Source organism: Simochromis diagramma, unplaced genomic scaffold (assembly GCF_900408965.1).
Source record: "Simochromis diagramma unplaced genomic scaffold, fSimDia1.1 OVJJ01000426.1, whole genome shotgun sequence".
Taxonomy (NCBI): Eukaryota; Metazoa; Chordata; class Actinopteri; order Cichliformes; family Cichlidae; genus Simochromis; species Simochromis diagramma.
In genome coordinates, this window is record NW_024387170.1 from 1,489,564 (window position 1) to 1,510,136 (window position 20,573).

Genomic DNA, 20,573 nt, shown 5'->3' on the forward strand with positions numbered 1-20,573 from the left:
GAAATACTGTCAGGACTGAGCTTTGTACAGGTTGTTCTTCTAGTTCTCAGCACCCTTCATCACTTTGTTGGCTCATAGCATTGAAACAGCATTTGTATCTGTGGCACTTTTAAAAAGGCTTAAAGATGTGGCACTTGGCTGCTTCACTCTTTTATTATTATGACGTCATTTCCTTTACATGTTTGTTTCGCTCCAGCAGACCTTTTTGAAATTTTAGACCGAAATATTTGACGGTAATTATGAAATAATGTTATGAGTCTCTTGGCCAAGTCAGGGTTAAAAGGCAGCTTATGATACTTCCTGTCTCAATATCAGGACTACTGAATTTCATAACATGACCGGTAATGAGAGCTAAATATTCTTACATTCATTTGGAAGCTCCGCCATCCAGAGTTATAACCGTGTGTTTTAAAGGTGCAGTATGTAAAATATGGTTCCAGTCCTAAGCCCAAATAAAAGGGGAGGGTTGTGTCAGCAGTGGGATTCTGCCAAATCAAACATCAACAAGAATGAGATTTCTGTATTGGGTCAGTCAGAGCTTGGGTTAACAACTACAACCTCCGGTGTGTTGGCAAGCATGCTGTCCAAGGAAACTGTGTGCTGTTGCCCCAAACATAGGAGAGGGTGAAAACCTTGGAGGCAGCGAGAAAGAAGGCAGGAGTGTGGAGGTGAGAGTAGGGACTTTACATGTACTATGGGACTGGTAAGGAGGGCAGATGTAACTGGTAACTGGAGCAGATGTTAGTAGACAGAGTTTATGAGCAGATGTTGGGTAGACATGGGTTAGCCCAGGGGTCAGCAACCTTTAACACCAAAGAGCCACTTGGACCCGGTTCCCACGCAAAAGAAAACACTGGGAGCCGCAAACACTTGTTGACATCTAAAATGAAGATAACACTGTCTATATTGTTTTTTACTTTTATGCTTTGTGTGAACAACTAGGGTGTGTTGGTTATGAAATCCATGAAGTGCTACAGAGAAAATTACATTTTATTTAAGTAATTAACACATTTTGAACTCTTAAAGAAATATAACAAAAGGAAAGACACTCAGCTGAACTAAAATGATCCAGCAAACAAAAACCGTTGTGAGCCGCCACCCTCATATCGCCTTTGTGCTTTTGGAGCCTTGACCTGACTTTTAAAAAATAACTGGGAAAAAAGCACTATGCTGCTGAAAAATGAAAGAAAAATAAATATTTACAAAATTCTGTCTAAATATGTATTTTACCAGGTTAATGTGTGTGGCGGGGCGTGGTCTGCAGCGCCGCTGCAGGGGAGGCAGACGCACCTGAGCGGCACCCGCAATCACGCCTCGCCGCCTTAACGTCTGTGCTATCTATGCTGTTGTGTTGGTGTGTGTCGGGCTGTGAGCTGAAAAGCTACAGCCGGCTGTGTGCGTACGGCAAGGTCTGCCGTGATATGTTTACAACGGGACTTCTGCTCCTGAACCTCTGCGCACAGCGTCTTCAAATCGGGGCTGTACGAAGTCACTTTCATCTTTACGCAGGACTGTAAGCTGTCGTCTGTGAGGCGTGAGCGGTGTTTGTTTTTAACATAGTTCACGGTGGAGAACAGCTGCTGACATAATGTGGATCCGAAGATCCATAATTGGCCAACCTGGGGTTGAAAGTCTCGATAAATTAATGGCGTTTCGGCGCGGACGCCGGCTCCCGCGAGTGTGACGCTTATTTTGAGCAATGAAGAAATAATAGAATATAATTGTATTTTTGTATTTCAACATCACAATAATCTAACAATTTAGAACTACAAGTTAAAAAAGAACTAACATAAATAAAATACACTTCAGCTAAATACTTCTCATTTATTTTCCCAAACCACACGGAGCCGCAGTATAAGGACTAAAGAGCCGCAGGTTGCCGACCCCTGGGTTAGGGTATTCTGGTGGTGTGTGGGAAGGCAGAGGTAAGTACTAAATGGCAGTAACTGAAGAAAGAAGAATATTATCCAGGAGGAGCTGAGACAGGTTCTGGGTTTTAGGGACAAGTTACCAGATGACTGGGAAAGTAAAGCCCAAGTGGTGAGTGAAACAGTCAAGAAGGTATTTAGTGTATCTCGTGGACAGAGGAAAGAAGACAAGGAGACCTCTCTTGTGGTGGAATGAGAAAGTATAGAAAGGTATCCCAAAGAGAAGTGGAATAATCAGGGAAATGGAGAAAGCAGACAGGAGTGGCGGGATGCCAGGTGTCCAGCAAAGAGCGAGGTTTTACAGCAAAATAAACTGGAAATGAAAAGGCTTATAGTTGTATGAGTATAGAGTTATATGTGATCCCGGACAGAGAAAAGGACATGTACTGATTGGCTAGGCAGAGAGAGGAAGCTGTAATGATGTGACGTGGGTTAAGACTAAGGATAGACAGCAGAGTACTAAGACGTGTGTTTCATCTTTGTAACACACTGTTGAGGAGTAAAGGGAATACGCTGAGGGACTAATGAATGAAGAACATGAGAGAGAATCAGGAAGTGATGATTCGAAAGGAGAACGTGAGGGCAGCTACGAAGCAGAGTGGGAGGCAAATAGTCCGATGACACACCTGTGGAGGTATAAAAAGGTCCAGGAGAGACTGTAGTGGACTTTTGTTAATAGAGAAGTATACAGAAGGTCAGAAGGAAATCTAGAGAAAACATATGCTAGGGTGCCTGAAAGTAACTGTGGTACTACGTTAGGAAGTCAGGAGTGGCAGAGACATATGTGAGGGTGGTGCAGGACATGCATGAGGACAGACACTGAGGTGTGAGGTAAGAGTTGTGTTTTATTGTTTGGACAGTATCTGTTAAGAAGAGTCATTATAGACAGCAAGCTTCATTTAAATCATCTACAAAGATTTTACTGCAGTTATGATTCAGAGAGAAAATGTGTTTTTGACTAATTATTTTTTAATGGGATTGTACCAGTTTGTGATAAAACATGGTGAATGGTCACTTACATCATTTAGTTGTCCACTTTTGACATTCTTGCCAAGAACATTTGTAAATAATGAGTTTAGGACAGTGTGAGGTGATTTTCATTGAACGAGTGACTGAGGGATAGATGCAGACTACTGCATACTGTATGTAGGAAATCTGTAACTGATCTGTATCAGACTTACATTAAATTGACATTCAAATATAAACCATTTTCTTATCATTGAGAGGATCATATGACCCTAACGGTAAACGTTTTATACATGATCCAGGGGTCATGATTCGTTTCCTTCGTTTTCTTTTTCTATCTGTCGGGTTCATTGTTTGACAGCCTGACAGCATTCCAAGAGAGGAACTGGGATATTATATGAGGAAATTAGGAGTGGCAGAGCAGCAGGTGAGGGCTGCATAGGACATAAATGAGAACAGCAAGGCAGCGGTGAGGTGTGCATAGGAGTGACAGATGGGATCAAGGTGGGGGTGGAACTACGCCAGGGACCAGCTGTTGGTTGCAATGGTGATGGGCAGGTAAAGAGATGAGCTCAGGCAGCAGTCCTCCTGGCTATGACGTGTGTGGATAAAACTTTTATCTGTAGTGAGAGTGGGGGAGCAGGTGGAAGAAAGCCTGCAGAGGTGGAGGTATGCAATGAAGACAAGAGGAATAAAAGTTAATACAGCAACATTTATGTGACGTTCTCTGTCACAAATACTGTCTCACGTGCTTCTCAGAGGGGATCAAACCATCAGCCTTCCCATTGACAAACAAACCCGCTTTACCTGCTAAGCCACACCCACCCTCATGATGATGTCATGTTTGGTATGTGCCACCATGTAAAAAGATGACAACAGCACAAATTTGCTGTTGGCCAAACATTTAGGCTAGCTGCTCAGTAGATATCTGCAGGGGAGTTTTATCAGGTGTTGGTAAGAGTTACTATTTTTCCTGCTCTATTGACCATCAATTTTAGATAATGCACCTTTAACAACTAATTAATACTAACTAATAACTAATCCGTTTGTATTTTGTATGTGTTATTCCCTACCGAATATAAACTGCGATATTTCATTTTTAAGCTAAAATTAAAAGTTCAGGTTTCCAGATGTCTCGGAGCTCATGTTGTAGGATCCATCTCTGCACTACAGAACCTACAGGAGAATGTTTTTTCACGTCATAAAATTCCCAACAATAGTGACCTGCTGAAAATGCAATGTACGGCATACTGAGTAAATTACAGATAACGATGTTACAATCATTATCTGAACACTAATGAGTGGACACTTGAGGTAAAAGATGAATTTAAAAACAAGGTTGACATCCAAATATGTCTCAGTGTAGTAATGGCATCAGAATGGTCATGGATCCTTTCAGCCACAGAAACAGTTCATACATGTAGAGTTTCCACAGGCTGAGAGACTCGGCCAGCGTGATCTGCACACGCCTTCTCCTGCTCTGAGCTTTAGTCCTCTTGTGCCTGTCAGACAAAGCAGAAGAAAGAGGAAGTGGTTATGCCTTTGGCACAATCTGGGTCATAAAATCAAGATTTCTCTCAAAAGCCATTTCTCATGAGTTTCACACAAAATCACAGACAATTGCACGAGCCATCATCTGTTTACCACTGTGGGAATAGTGAGGACGTTTGCACTGTGATGCACAGAAGAATGAATCAATGTGCTCTGTACATGTTCAAAGTGTTAGGAAAATACATTTTAAAATGTTGTTGCCAAACACACAAAGAGAATATGGTGCAATCAAAAGAAACCAAATTTATTTGTAAAGTTTTGTTGTTTTTTGGATGACAATGGTAAGATGTTAATGAACACACAAATGAGAATTTACTTTCATCAGCAGCCCATGGAGCCCTTCACTTCAAGCCCAGGTTCTTATACCATTAGTCATGGATAAATTGGTATTGAATATTTGCATTCTTGACTAGGGATGGGTACCGGTATCCGGTGCCATCATGGCACCGGTTCTGACATAAACGGTAGTAACCAGACCGAAAAGCAGCGCACATTTCAGTGCTTTATTTCGGTGCTTTTTTTTCCTGAGCTGTGATACACTTTAGATTCTAGCCAATCATTTTACGTTTCCGAGGATAGTAGGCGGGCCCAGGTACTGTACGTACGTTCTTTTAGTGCAGAGCTACAGATTAAAAATGACCAAGGCAAAGCGGTCAAAAGTCTGGCTGTACTTCACAGCAAAAGATGCAAACTCAGCAGCAACAAGTGCTTTAAGCTGATACTGTGATACTGTCAAAGGAGGTAACACCTCAAATCCGATGAAACACCTGGCGACGCATAGCGTTTTTTTTAAAAGCCGAGAAATGCGCCGTATTTGATAGCTTGCTGCGAGACCTCACACCGAGCGCATCTACTGCGGGTGTGGTGCCTGTTATCGGACCCGGAGTTAGCAATATCCCCCAAAAACCCGAAGAGGAGAGTCCTGGCCCCTAGCCCTGCCAGTGTAGCAGAAATGATGATGGATGATGATGCAGCAGCAGCCGTTCTTCTCTGCGTGAGTAGCTTAATGTTGTTTGTGTGTAATTTACGTTGAGTAGGCTAACCACGTTATTACATTAATGCATGTAAGGTGAACTAGCAAACATCATCATAGCTACATGCGGCTGTCTTCTTGTTTGATGGTAGATACTCCCTTCACCCTGGCCAAAAAGGCTAAAATGACCAAAGAAAAAGTGGAAAACAGTTAAACATGAGAGGTTTTTGGACAAAGTTTGTGTTTTTTCCATTGTTTAAGCACTGCTTCCAGCCAAGAGTGATACCATAAATCCCCTATAGCTGCAGAAAAGGCTAACATTGTTATTTTTTTAAAAGAAAAAACAGCTGAACATGAGAGGTTTTTGGACCAATTTTGTGTTCTCCATTCTTTAAGCACCGTTTAAGCACCAGCACCGTTTCAAAAGTACCGGTTTGGCACCGGTATCGGATAAAACCTAAACGATACCCATCCCTATTCTTGACATTGTTCATCTAAATGGAACCAACCTGCAGCCCAACTGGACCTTTGGGTAGTTTCATAGATGTAGTTTTCTTTAGCCACATTCCCTCACTATCCTCTGTTCATTTGAGCTGCACAAACCCAGTAAGATGTGCTGTCCACATTGGAGAGTCCATTTGGTTCTTGGGTGTCCTATTTCAATTTTTAAAAACTGATGCAATTAGAACAGGTGATACCACATTTTATCAAAAGGTTTTTTCAGTGCTCCAAAGAGCACAAAGAATATTTCATTCACCTCCATTACATGTATGAAATCTAAGTCTTGGTCAAACTGTCACTCAAAGTAACCTCCACATGTTTGCAACATACAGCAAACAAAACACCCTGGTTATTATATTTGATTCTTTTTCCACCTACCATAAATCAAAAAGTTTGCAGTTTGAAAACAAGGTAACCTCTAAAGAGCCGTCACTCATGTAAATTCTATGTTACCAGTGAAACATGTCAAAACTCACAGACCAGCCAAGACTTTGATATGTTAACAGATTCTTATGTCATGTCTTATGTCACCTCTTTCTGAAAATACATTTCTTACCTGGCTATGGCTCGTATGCAGCAGCGGGACATGTTGATGAAGGATGAGGATGAGGCCCTGGTCTGTAGCGTGGTCTCAATGCCTCGCAGCAGGTCATTGGTCTTCAGCAGCAACAGCATCTGCCGGGGAACTCTGTTCAACAAGTCGCTGATCTGGGGCAGGTACAGGCCTGCATTGGTCCTTATCTCAATATCCTGCCAAGTAAGACACGCAACAGGAAAAGTAAAACTCAGGTTGCATGTATATGTGTAAGTCCATCAATGGCTGCTTATACCCAGTGAGTGTGAAAAAGATAAAACACTTGAAGTGGACAGAACAAGGAGAAGGAATTGGCTGATCTTATCAAACTGTAATATTTTCATATAATCAGACGAAGCAGGCCCCCGGGTCAAAGTACTGTTACTGACTATTAATAATGGCTCGTGGCTACATACAACAGATGACACTGACAGTGTAGGCTGATCAGTTTCTTCAAGTCACTACTTTGGCTCTCGGAGGAGGTGGACGCACTTTTTCTCCTCTCCCTTATCTTCCCTGCTTATGTCCTTGTCTTGTCTCGTGTGTTTTTTTTGTATTACTTTCCCTGGAACACACTCTCACAGTCTGTTTCTAAAACCTAAAGAGAAGTCTGGGCTCGGGAGAGCCCGAGTGCCCTGGAGGTACTTTCCCTGCCGGATACACGATGGACGGGTGGCAGACATGGAGGATCGTGTGCCTGGCGGGACTGTCGATCGAGGACGCTGAAGATATCTACCTATTCGAAACCATGATAACAGGGTTCTTACTGATCGGAGCTGGCTTGGCCCTGGCTTATCGGAGAATTAAGAAAGCCGAACCGGCTGTTCAAACACCCCCCCAAGGCTGCCCGCTGGGATTGAAACGATGGGACGAGGCGCAACTTCTCAGAAAGGGCTCTCTGAATGCAGCATGGTTAAGAGCTTGGAGGCGCTAACGGCTGCAGTGAAGGCTCAGAATAACACCTCCGTGCGGAAGCTGGATTACATCGTGGATCAGTTGGCTGCGGTCGTGAGGTCTCAGAATCTGCTCTGTGAGCAAAAGCCTGAATAGACCACGGAATTGAAGGTAAATAACATCATGGAGAAACTCGCAGCTATTAACGGGAGATTGAGAGACCAGTGTCGGAGTGTTAAAGAACAGCTTTGAAATTCTCATGAGTTGTTGCAAAAGACAAATTACCATCATAATGCGGCTATCCCATCGGCGCCAGCTGTGGGCTCAAGGCTGGAGCCGAACAAAAACTCCCTGATAACGACTGTGTTGAGTCTGTTCCTTCCCATTCCATGCAAGGCCACCTGGGTTGGCTGGAAGACCATAGTTCAGCTGAGACAGTGTCCTTCACCCTATCAGGCTAAGTAAACAGTCTTCCAGCCAAACCAGGTGGCCTTGCATGGGATGGGAAGGAGCAGACTCAACACAGTCGTTATCAGGGAGTTTTTGTGCGGCTCCTGCCTTGGGCCGTGCAGCTGGCGCCGTGATGTTCGCATGTTGATGCCGTTGATTTTTCTTTTATGCGAGCAGCTTAGGAGAATTTCAAAGCTGATCTTTAACACTCCGACACTGGTCTCTCAATTTCCCGTTGTAGAGCCGCGAGCCTCCCCAAGATGGTATCAAACTTCTGGTCCGTGGTGTTGTCATTCTTTTGATTCTAAGACCCCACAACTGCAGTGAGCCGTTCTGCGATGTGATCCAACTTTCGCTCAAGGGTGTTATTTTGAGTCTTCACGGCAGCTGTAAGCGTCTCCAAGGTGTTAACCATGCTGCGTTCGTTGTGAGAGGTCGTGCCTCGTCCCATCGCTTCAATTCCAGCGGGCAGCCTTGGGGGGGTTTGAACAGCCGGTTCCACTCTCTTAATTCTCTGATAAGCCAGGGCCAAGCCAGCTCCGATCAGCAAGAACCCTGTTATCATGGGTCCGAATAGGTAGATATCTTCAGCGTCCTCGATCGACAGTCCCGCCAGGCACACGATCCTCCATTTCTGCCACCCATCCGTCGTGTATCCGGCAGGGAAAGTACCTCCAGGATACTCGGGCTCTCCCGAGCCCAGACTCCTCGTTGAGAAAAGAGTGTCAAAAGCATTCAGAGACCAGTTGATCAAATCCATAATTCTCTTTTAGGTTTTAGAGAACGACAGTGAGAGACTGTTCGAGGGAAAGTAATACACACGAGACAAGACAAGGACACAAGAGGCTAAGCAGGGAAGATAAGGGAGAAGAGAGAAGAAAAGTGTGACCGCCTTCGCCAAGAGCCAAACGAGAATAGGCCATCTCATCTCATCATTATTGTTCTGTCTAAAGCAATCGATGTGTCAATACAAATTACTCTGTCATGTCATCAGCCATGTTGGCCTTTCTATTTAATATCAAGTCATCAAGAACATTAACAAAACATCCCAGTTATAAAGTGACGTCAACATTTTAAATCTATTTTTGCAGTACACTATAAAAATATCTGTAACACGTTTAACACACGTTTAAGTAACAAGTTTTACTGAATTTTTCTGTTATTTTTAAATATGTGATATATATGTATAAAATTACAAGAATAAAAATGTACCTTTGTATAAATTCTGTTGTTATGCTGTAAATACATAACTAAAATTTGACTCACTTATTATAATATGACATGCAAAAGTGATGGGACAAAAGCTATGAATGTTTTTTATGAGTATAGAACATCTGGGAACCAAAAAGGTGCTGCTGAACTAGGCCCCGGTCCGGATGGGCCTGGGCCCCCTTTCCCTGGCGGGTTGCGGAGTATGGGGGTGCCACTAAATTATTGAAGTTCAATAATTTATGTTTTTTTAACACATGACAGTGGTGGTGGGAAGTCTGTTTTTTGTCAAGTAGTTTTAAACTTCTTTTATAAATGTTTTCAATAGTTTTAAGTGTTGTTGGACAAGCAAGTGACCAGGACGTCAAACAATCCGGTCGTTAAGTGATGACGTGATGAATCCTACTTGCGGGCCTAAAGTAGTCTGCGTTTAATATGGCTTTTGTGTTGTTAACATGTTTAGTGTTATGTATTTTCTTCTATTTAATCTCAAAAAGCTCCTAAAACAGTCAGTGATCACTGTTGACCTCCCTCGGCTTTTATTACCGCTAATCATTTATTTAAGCTCGGTTTTTAAAACCTTAGGATGTAACTACAGCCCAGCCCATGCAGCAGTATATGAATGACTAACCTCATATTGTGGATGGATTATCTCAGTTGTTCTCCTGGCTGAAGTTTGGTCCTTTTACAGCATCCTGCCATGCGATTACATTTGTTCCTGACCACCGAGAACACTCACGTTAACTTTTATCGAGTGGAAAAAAAGTTAGCTTGTTTATATTATGCTAACATAGCTGTGTCGCTAGCGGTCACGTAGCACATCATTATATACCAGCTAGCCCAACTTCAGTAACCCTACAAACGTCACTGCTGTTTAGTTTTCTGTCTTCATTTATGCTGGAAGTGATAACAGAACTGTATGTTTTAATTTGTTTCCAAAACCCCGCAGTCAGGACATGCTATATTGTATTTAGATAGAAGCTAGCGAGCTAACTTCCTGCTAACTTCTAACTCCGTTAAATGTCATAAATTCCGTTTTCATGGATGCCTGGATGTTAAACTCAGTTGTTACACCTGGTAGAGCAGAACGCTGATCATTTTATTAAAGATGAAAGACTTTAGACAGTTTTTCATCTCTCAGTAATGCCATAGTGATCGTTTGATATATGGACCTGCAGCGGAGTTTAGGCCCAGACACGGCTAGTGACGTCAGACTTAACGACCGGATTGTTAATTTTGTACGTGCCCTGGTTACACTCCGTGTTGATTATTGTAATTCTGTCTTTTCTTGGTTACTTCTCCATAGTCGTCAGCTGGTCCAAAATGCAGTTGCTCGTGTAACTACCAGAACCGCTTCTGTAGAATATATTTCTCCTATCCTTCAACAGCTTCACTGGTTGGCTGAGTTTGAGAGATAATATTGGACCTGCTTTTCACTCTCCCCTCCAGCTCCTCCATGTTTGTCAACCTGCCTGTGTATGCACTGTGCTTGAAATGTTGGGGGAATTATCGCTGTTTGTTCTTTACTATGGTGGTGACAGATTTTGGATTTCTGCTGCAATATTCTAATGATAAGATCAGAATTTGGGTAAAAACATGCAAACATTCATCCTGTCTTGTATCAACGGTTCAGGCTGGTTGTAGTGGTGCAATGGTGCGGAGGATATTGTATTGGCACACTTTGGGCCCAGAAGCACCATGAGAGCATTGTTTAAACACCATTGTATGACCATGTCCATCCCTTTAGTACCAAAGTGTACTCATCTTTTGATGGCTGCTGCTATCAGGTCGCAATGTAACAAAGCTCAAATAATCTGAAACTGGCTTTTTGACCTTGTCAGTAAATTCACTGTATTCAAATACAACAACTGCATCATTTCAAAGTAGATCAAAATCTCGGAGGAATGTTTTCACACCTTGTTGCCATGAGCGATTAAGGTAGTGCTAAAGGTAAAAGGAGGTGAATCCCAGTACTTTGAATGTATACCTGATAAAGTGTCCAGCAGAAAAGGAAGAGTAGATTCACACAAATAGGCTTTCAGGTATTGCTTCAGTACAAACAGTAAATGACGGTACACAGAAAGAAGTCATGACAAAGGAACAAGGGGACGGAGGGATGATGTTTACCTCCATGGCAACTATTTGTTCTCTTTGATGTTGAAGATGGCTGCTTGAGTTGCTGCATCAGTGTCTTGCTCTACTCTACTTCAAAGGACTTTTCCTACTGCACATCATTGCAGCTAAATTACACCATTAGTCATGGAACAAAGTGATTCCAAAGCCTTATTCATTTTGCAATCTTTAGATGGTAAGTATGTCAAGAGGTGAGCAGAGGTGAGTCTGTACAAGTGCTGGACAAAACACAACTGAACAACTGCATAAATGCAGACTAATTGGATGCGTAATATAGAAATACCTATTCACGTCATCTGAAAGTCTAAATAGATGCACAAATTATTGGTCAAGGTTAGCGCTGGGTATATTTTCAACTTGGATGCATTAACATTACAATCAGTGCTCTAAAATTACAAACGAGGGATGTTTTCAATCACAAAGAAAAATTTGGCACACGATGATGGAATAAAAAACATTTTATGTTTTCTGCGAGATTTAAAGGGTTGTGTTCATACACTTTTTTTTTTTTTTACAGCTCCAGTACAAATGATTCATAGTTATAGTTTTAACAGAAGATAAGAAGCACTTCACTTGACTTAGCAACAGAGCTGAAGGAGTCCTTTTCAATAAATGAAAAACAAAGTGACCCTCACTTTGTTTTTAGGAGTGGTAATGAGTGGATTTGGTGAAGCGATGTTGTAAAAAGAGAAAGAATGTAGCAGGAGGGTCAGACTAATACAAAGTGCAGTTTTAACTGCATCCTCGGGACTGTTTTCAGAGTCAGTCTCCTAATAGCTACTTTATCATTCTAAAGAATAAATCTGCAATGTCAGATACATAAACAACTACATTATTAAGGACCATCAAACGAATCGCAGTGGTGCTCCCGTATCCAAACATCTTCAAATCACAGAGGAGCAGGATTTACTAAAAAGGCTTCAACTGCCCGAGAGCTGGTAGATTCTAGAAGGTAAAAAAGTACAATAAAATAAAATAAATCACCTTCCAGGAATAAAAGTGTGCGCCAAGGTAACACAGTGACATCACGCAGGCTGAGATGAGTGAACTGACAAAATATCAAACATCAGCATGGAGGACTGCTGTTCATCCAAACTACAGGATACACTTTCATTAAACTGTATTGCTCCACAGCCTTATGTGTTCATTATTGTAACCACGATGACACAAAGCTTCTCCCTTTTATTTTAACAGGGTTACAATCATAAGACTTGCCTTACAGCTGTAGGCTTGTAGCCAAACCTTTGTTGGTTGGACAGTTATTATATTTCATTACTTACCATCAAAAAGAACAACGGTATGCTTCTAAAGATGTTAGATAAGCTGTTGCTATTGCATCACTTACACCAGAACTGGAAAGTAGACAGAGTTTTTAATTTAAAAAAATAAAATGGCTTTTTTTCCTTTGAAAAAATATTATTGTGAGAAGAATTTGATTTATCGAATTAGATCCATCAGTAGTGGTTCCTTGATTTTAATGGCTGATGTATGCCTGTGATACACTGTGGCCGTGATGGACAGTTTTCAAACTCTCTTTGTTTCATGTAAGCTTTCCATACACCAAACTAGTTTCTGATTGTAACCGATGTTTCATTTCATACTACCAGCAGGAATGCCAAGACAAGGATCGCTGTGTCCACGGGGTGCTGAAGGAAAAAAACTACATTTTTATACTTAAGAGAAGAAACCACAGTAGAACCATCTGTTACCAAAAGCAGCTAGGGAGAGTACGACACCTGTACGATCTACAAAGTCAGCGCTAATTAAGTAAACATCCAGAGAAATCTTTGAGCACCAATGAACTTTTACTAATACTAATACTAAAAATATTGTTATCCAGATTATAATGAGAGAAACACATCTGACAACTCTACAGTGCTGACTGTAAAGCTTTTACCTTTTTAAACTGCACTGGAAGTTAAATCTAATTACTTTTCAATGCGCTTTGAAGGAAAATACCATTAACAGTGAAGAACTGTGCATTTGGATTTCTGGCAAGTTAGAAGCTCAGCAGTTAAACTTCTGATGTATGTGAGGTTCTGACTATGGACATATATAAACAGACAGATATGAGCAGGTGTTTAAACTGAATCTTATAAACCTTATTTTCATTTGCTACACAAATATTATTTACTTTTATGTGCTGTAATGTCTCATTTTTAATATCTTGAAAGGCAAATGTTTTACACAGAGAGTATTTAATTAATATTGTATATTAAATTTTTTTTATTATTTTATTTAATAAAGCTATTCATAAAAATCCAATGGTTTTTTCACTGTGTGAATAACAAACATTGGTGCCCAAAGCCCTGTGTATATTCTTCTCCAGACTAATTATATGTGCACGCTAATCTGATCAAAGTGTGTGTGTGTGTGCGTGTGTGCGCGCGCATGAGTGCGTGCGCGTGTGTGTGTGTTAGCAAGATTTTCAGGGCTGTCAGTCCAGATAAACATAGATTTGACATGCACAGAGACAGACAGACACCATTCTGACACAGATAAACTGCTCTCTGTCTCCGTCTAATGCCCACAGGAAATGATGTGAGAAAACAACTGCAATGCAGCAAACAGCATCTGATTCATCTACATTATCTCCCACCTACACACACGCACACACACAATTTTATTCAATTCAGTTTATTAACGTAGTGCTAATTCACACCAACAGACAGCCTCCTGTGAGCAATCACTTGGTGATAGCGGGGAAAAAAATCTCCCTTTCAACAGGAAGAAACATGCGGCAGAGCCAGGCTCCGGGAGGGACAGTCATCGCTGCGACTGGTTTGTGGGACGTGGGGAAAGAACAGAAAAGAAGACCACAGGGAGACGGCAGAAAACATAAACCAGTGATGTTCTGCCAGGACAAGCAAGGCAAGCAGTGCTTTACTTGTCAAATCTAAATTTAGACATAAATGAAGAAATACCAAAGTAAGGCGATCTCATACAGCACTGTCATAAAGTTCCTCAATTCCATTAAATGCAAAAAAGACCAGCAAGAAAATAAACGCCATGAGGAAATGCTACAGTGAGAAGAAAATTAACATTTCTGATATATTCCCACATATGAGGCCCATTGTCTAGAAGGAAAGCTGCATGTAATGAAAGCTGTCATACAACACTAATATGATTTATCTATTTTTTTATTCCTGAATCAATCACTAGTCCAAAAACTGACTGAAATGGCGTCAAATACAACCTGAATTTGTTTCGGTCAGCATCAAGTAATTACAACAGTAATAGCAATTATGTCACTCCTGGATTTGCTTAAACCACTTACAAGTAACTGTTCAGTATACATCATTTCCTTTATTAACAGTAAGCACTTCACTAAAAGTGGTCCTATTATGTTTTCTGTCGTATATATGCTGCTACAATGGCAGATAGAGTCCTGATCAAAAGTTTAAGACTTTTGGAGAAATGGCAAAAAAAATCGTATCTTGCATGGTTGGATCTTAACAAGGTTCCAAGTAGAACTTCAACATGCAACAAGAAGAACTGGGAGTGAGACAAAAAATTTTGAGCATGCAATTTATTGAAAACACCACTTAAACACACCACTTAAACTTAAACACACAGGCTGTTTTACAGCTGATCAAAAGTTTTGGACCACATAATGCAAAATGCAAAAATGTGGATTCATTGTCATTTTCTGTCAGGTAGTCACACTGTCATGATGTTCTGATGGCAAAGGCAAAAAACATTCCCTTTTTGAACATGGCCGGGTTGTTGAACTGCATAAGCATTGTCTCTCACAGCACGCCATCGCTGCTGAGGTGGGATGCAGTGAGACATTTGAAAATTCATAAATGATCCTGAGGGTTATGGAACAGACCCAAATTAAGGCCGTTACCGGTGCCGACTGCAGCCCCCATAACCATCAGATGACATCTGAGACTGAAGGGCTTCAAAAACTAAAAACGTCTTCAAAGGCCTCGTCTCCTTGAACGCCACAGAACTGACCATTTGGACTTTGCAAGAGAGCACCAAACATGGGACACTGAAAGGTGGAAGAAAGTTTTATTCTCTGATGAGGATAGTCCTGATGGTTTCCAACATTACCAGCATGACAAGCAGATCCCGCCTGACATGTTTTCTACGCTCCACAGTGGAGGGGACGCCATAATGGTCTGGTGTGCTTTTTCCTTCAGTGGAACAATGGAGCTTCAGGAAATGCAGGGACGTCAAACGGCCACTGGCTGTGTCCAGATGTTGCAGAGAGCGTCCTCATGACTGAGAGCCCTCGTCTGTTTGGTTACGACTGGGTTTATCAACAGGACAACGCTACAGCACACAATGCTGCAGGACAAAGGACTTCTTCCAGGAAAAGAACATCACTCTTTTGGACCATCCTGCGTGTTCTCGTGATCTAAATCCAACTGAGAACCTTTGGGGATGGATGGCAAGGGAAGTTTACAAACATGGACAACAGTTCCAGACAATAGATGCCCTTCATGCGGCCGTCTTCACCACTTGTTCCCACTCACCTCATGGAAGCGCTTGCATCAAGCATGCCGCAATGAATTTTTGAAGTGATCAACAATAACGGTGGAGCTGCTCATTACGGAGTTCATGTTTGGAACTTTGATTTCTGTTTTCAGGGGGTTTATGGGATTTTTGGAGGTGTGGTCCTAAACCTTTGATTGGGACTGTATTAAACATGCCCAAAATCTCACCTAAGGCCGCCTGAGGTCAGTATGTAATGATCCCTGTGAGCTGATAGTTTTCTCTACTCTTTTTTCTTGATAATATCAGTGAAACCAGATATCCTAAATGTGATTGTATCTAGCACAAAGCTCCACTCACGTATAGTTCAAAACCTTTCATTTACGAGGGGCACCCAATCAAAATAAAGCTGGCATACAAGAAGAGGACAGGAAGCTAAAATGACTTGTTTCAGACAGAGGATAAACTGAGGGACTGTTGTTTAAGATAAACAGGGATTATTTTTTAGTTATCAATCATACAAAGCTATTCTAATAGTGCAAGAAATTAGTAAAGTAGGTCCCTTGAAACATAACTAGCAAATGCAGAACAGCTGCAAGTACCATACTGAGTAGACTTACTGTAGTCTAATTTAATCTAATTCTTTGCTAAATCACTTTCTGTGAATCGCTCTAAACTCTCCTTTGTTCACTAAATAAGTTACTTCACATCTCACGTTTTTTTCTTTATTTACTTTTTAAAAAATCAAAACCAATCGTTAACAGGGTAGAGACATAAACCTACAACATAATACCACATCACAGCACCCCAGTCCAAATAACAGGGTGCTGGGTGTTCTGAAGTGCTATGCTGATGCCTGCTTGGGGAATAACAATTAGTAGTAATTATAGGAGGTTGGGTAGCAGGCCTCACAGCTGTCAGCGGGACACAGAGAAGGTGACAGGGCTCTCATTTGCATCTGAAAGCTTCAATAAGGACATATTGTATTGAGAGTGGCGCAATAATAAGCCAAGCAAAAGGAAAAGGGAATTCATCTTGGGGGAGGTGGAATCTGTTCTGGCGATTTTTCTTTCTCTCCAGTATATTAGAGTTAACCAGCTGATTTTGTACCACAGACAGACATAAGGGAAGAATGTCAGACACGATTTAGCAAAACCAAGTGTCATTCTTACAGAGTACACAAGCAAATTGCTACTGTATGAAGTAAATTAAATTTACTGAACCAATATGTACTTATAAAAAAGGCACCTAATTCAAGAGATGAAACATAGTTTGTACATAAATGAGAATCAATTATATCTTTAGGCACCTGTCACAAAAATACATGATTGGTTCCCATTTCATGAGCTGAATCTACAAAAAAGCCAAATATGAAGGTGTTCACTAACAAGCTGATACCCAAGAGCTTTTAGCCAAAAACTTGCCATACCTCTGCATGGCGTGCAGTGTGTCTTTTAAAAGTCTGAGGAAACTACAGGGAGTGCAGAATTATTAGGCAAGTTGTATTTTTGAGGAATAATTTTATTATTGAACAACAACCATGTTCTCAATGAACCCAAAAAACTCATTAATATCAAAGCTGAATGTTTTTGGAAGTAGTTTTTAGTTTGTTTTTAGTTTTAGCTATTTTAGGGGGATATCTGTGTGTGCAGGTGACTATTACTGTGCATAATTATTAGGCAACTTAACAAAAAACAAATATATACCCATTTCAATTATTTATTTTTACCAGTGAAACCAATATAACATCTCCACATTCACAAATATACATTTCTGACATTCAAAAACAAAACAAAAACAAATCAGCGACCAATATAGCCACCTTTCTTTGCAAGGACACTCAAAAGCCTGCCATCCATGGATTCTGTCAGTGTTTTGATCTGTTCACCATCAACATTGCGTGCAGCAGCAACCACAGCCTCCCAGACACTGTTCAGAGAGGTGTACTGTTTTCCCTCCTTGTAAATCTCACATTTGATGATGGACCACAGGTTCTCAATGGGGTTCAGATCAGGTGAACAAGGTGGCCATGTCATTAGTTTTTCTTCTTTCATACCCTTTCTTGCCAGCCACGCTGTGGAGTACTTGGATGCGTGTGATGGAGCATTGTCCTGCATGAAAATCATGTTTTTCTTGAAGGATGCAGACTTCTTCCTGTACCACTGCTTGAAGAAGGTGTCTTCCAGAAACTGGCAGTAGGACTGGGAGTTGAGCTTGACTCCATCCTCAACCCGAAAAGGCCCCACAAGCTCATCTTTGATGATACCAGCCCAAACCAGTACTCCACCTCCACCTTGCTGGCGTCTGAGTCGGACTGGAGCTCTCTGCCCTTTACCAATCCAGCCACGGGCCCATCCATCTGGCCCATCAAGACTCACTCTCATTTCATCAGTCCATAAAACCTTAGAAAAATCAGTCTTGAGATATTTCTTGGCCCAGTCTTGACGTTTCAGCTTGTGTGTCTTGTTCAGTGGTGGTCGTCTTTCAGCCTTTCTTACCTTGGCCATGTCTCTGAGTATTGCACACCTTGTGCTTTTGGGCACTCCAGTGATGTTGCAGCTCTGAAATATGGCCAAACTGGTGGCAAGTGGCATCTTGGCAGCTGCACGCTTGACTTTTCTCAGTTCATGGGCAGTTATTTTGCGCCTTGGATTTTCCACACGCTTTTTGCGACCCTGTTGACTATTTTGAATGAAACGCTTGATTGTTCAATGATCACGCTTCAGAAGCTTTGCAATTTTGAGACTGCTGCATCCCTCTGCAAGATATCTCACTATTTTTGACTTTTCTGAGCCTGTCAAGTCCTTCTTTTGACCCATTTTGCCAAAGGAAAGGACGTTGCCTAATAATTATGCACACCTGATATAGGGTGTTGATGTCATTAGACCACACCCCTTCTCATTACAGAGATGCACATCACCTAATATGCTTAATTGGTAGTAGGCTTTCGAGTCTATACAGCTTGGAGTAAGACAACATGCATGAAGAGGATGAAGTGGACAAAATACTCATTTGCCTAATAATTCTGCACTCCCTGTACATACGTGGACTACAGATATTTAGAAGTATATGAACTATGTCTGAAAGAAAGTCCAAAAATGCACCTGACACAGGACCTGAGAGATGCATTTGACCCTTCAGTTGATCCATGTAATGTACACACTGATGCCTCAGCTGTCAAGAAGCTAATCTTAAGTAAGGGGAAACAGGGAGGAAAGGCTGGGGTACACCAAATTACACAAGACATGGACTAAAAACTAGGGGTGGGGGGGAAAAAGCGACACTGCGTAGTATCGCGATATTTTGTTTGCTAATAATGTATCGATACAGGGACAGCAGACATCGATATTTTATTACAAAAACTTCCAGTCCAACAGGCGGTGCGGTTGAGCTTTTTCTCTAGTGAGGTCAGCAGAGGTTAGGTCAGCACATGGGAAAGTTGACCAAACAAAAATGGAGGCAGAGCAAGAAATCAGGAAAGCGCCATCTGCGTTTAAATCGAACGTCTGGACGTATTTTGAACATTTTTAACAAGGATGGGACAAATGAGATGGATATGACATACTGGATTTGCAAGGTGTTTCGTATGAAAATAAAGTAGTCTGGGAATACTACGAACATGAGGGCCCATCTTACACGACACCATCCAAAAATAGCATTAACCACGGACGGCAAAGCTAGCTCTAAATCAGCTCAACTGAAAAATCGACCAACACTGGACACTCTTAGCTTAACAAAGCTATCTGCCAATTCAGAGCGAGCTAAGAAAAAAACACAATCTATTACGTACTTCATCTGCAAAGACCTGCGTCCTTACAACATTGTGGAAAACGAGGGCTTTTCTTATATGCTCAAGACGCTGGAACCCAGGTATGTGACACCATCACGACGTTTTCTCGCGGACACAGCCGTACCCAATCTCTACATAGACGTGAAGCGTAAAGTTGAGGAAAGTTTGAGCACAGCAGAAAGGGTTGCATTAACTTGCGACGCATGGACCTCACGGGCTGTGGATTCATATGTGACTATAACAGCTCATTATCTCACAGTGGACTGCTGTCTTACGTTCTCCAAACTTGAACATTACATGAAAGTCAATCTCCTGCAAAATGCAGCACAGGAATGCCGACAAAAATCTGGTGGTTGTCACTAGGGATGGGTATCCAAAACCGGTTCTTGTTGAGAACCGGTTCCCACTGTTTCAATTCCTTGGAATCGTTTGCCATTTTTGCAAACGATTCCCTTATCGATTCCAGTCGCCCCGAATGACGTCACCACGTTGTGGAGCGTCATTTACCCGGCAGGAAACACGACGCATAAGCGGCTCAAACGCTCAAAAGCTTGGTTATACTTTACGAGAACGGATGACAACAGGGCAACTTGCAATACTTGCAAAGTAGATATTTCATTTAAGGGAGGAAACACTACGAATATGCAAAAGCATTTGCTCACAAAACACGCGATGACCTTAAACGAATGTCGTGTTTTTAATTCCGCTCCGGACTCGTGAATCTCAACCCAGCAGCAGCGGTAACGTTTGCACGTCCTCTCCCGTTAATGCGGCAGGTAAATAATCAACTAACAGTGCATATTATGTTAGCGCGATCTGCCTTATCACAAAACCTGCCATTACTGTGCATTTAGGTGACCATGATGAGTCAGACAGAGTCTGGCTCAGATGCTGGCAGTTCTCGCTGCAGTCTACCTGTAGCGTCTCCTTTCAGGCCAGGATAGACTAATGTCACCGAGCAGTGACTCAGTTTGTGGTCAAAGGCTTGCACACATTTGCCACAGCAGATGATTTTCAGTAAGTGAATGTGTTTAATTGTAGGCAGGGACATTACTGGATATTCTTGTGTAATTGCTACAGAATAATTTATGTTATACTTTGTTATTGCTACAGAGGAATATTTATTTTATTATTTTACATTTACAATGTTTTTTCCTGGGG

General features: G+C 41.6%; 1 protein-coding gene across 4 annotated transcripts in view; it reads right to left on the reverse strand.

Moving 5' to 3' along the window:
- Positions 1–3,519: 3,519 nt before the first annotated feature.
- The window catches only part of adck1 (aarF domain containing kinase 1), an 87,520-nt gene continuing 70,466 nt past the window's right edge, over positions 3,520–20,573 (reverse strand). For all 4 annotated transcript variants that reach the window (XM_040049082.1, XM_040049081.1, XM_040049083.1 and 1 more), the window contains 2 exons: positions 6,476–6,669; positions 3,520–4,396 (listed from right to left, as the gene is read on the reverse strand). In XM_040049082.1, the coding sequence (XP_039905016.1) occupies positions 4,252–4,396; positions 6,476–6,669 (339 nt within the window). In that variant the 3' untranslated portion in view covers positions 3,520–4,251. The remainder of the gene's footprint in view (positions 4,397–6,475; positions 6,670–20,573) is intronic.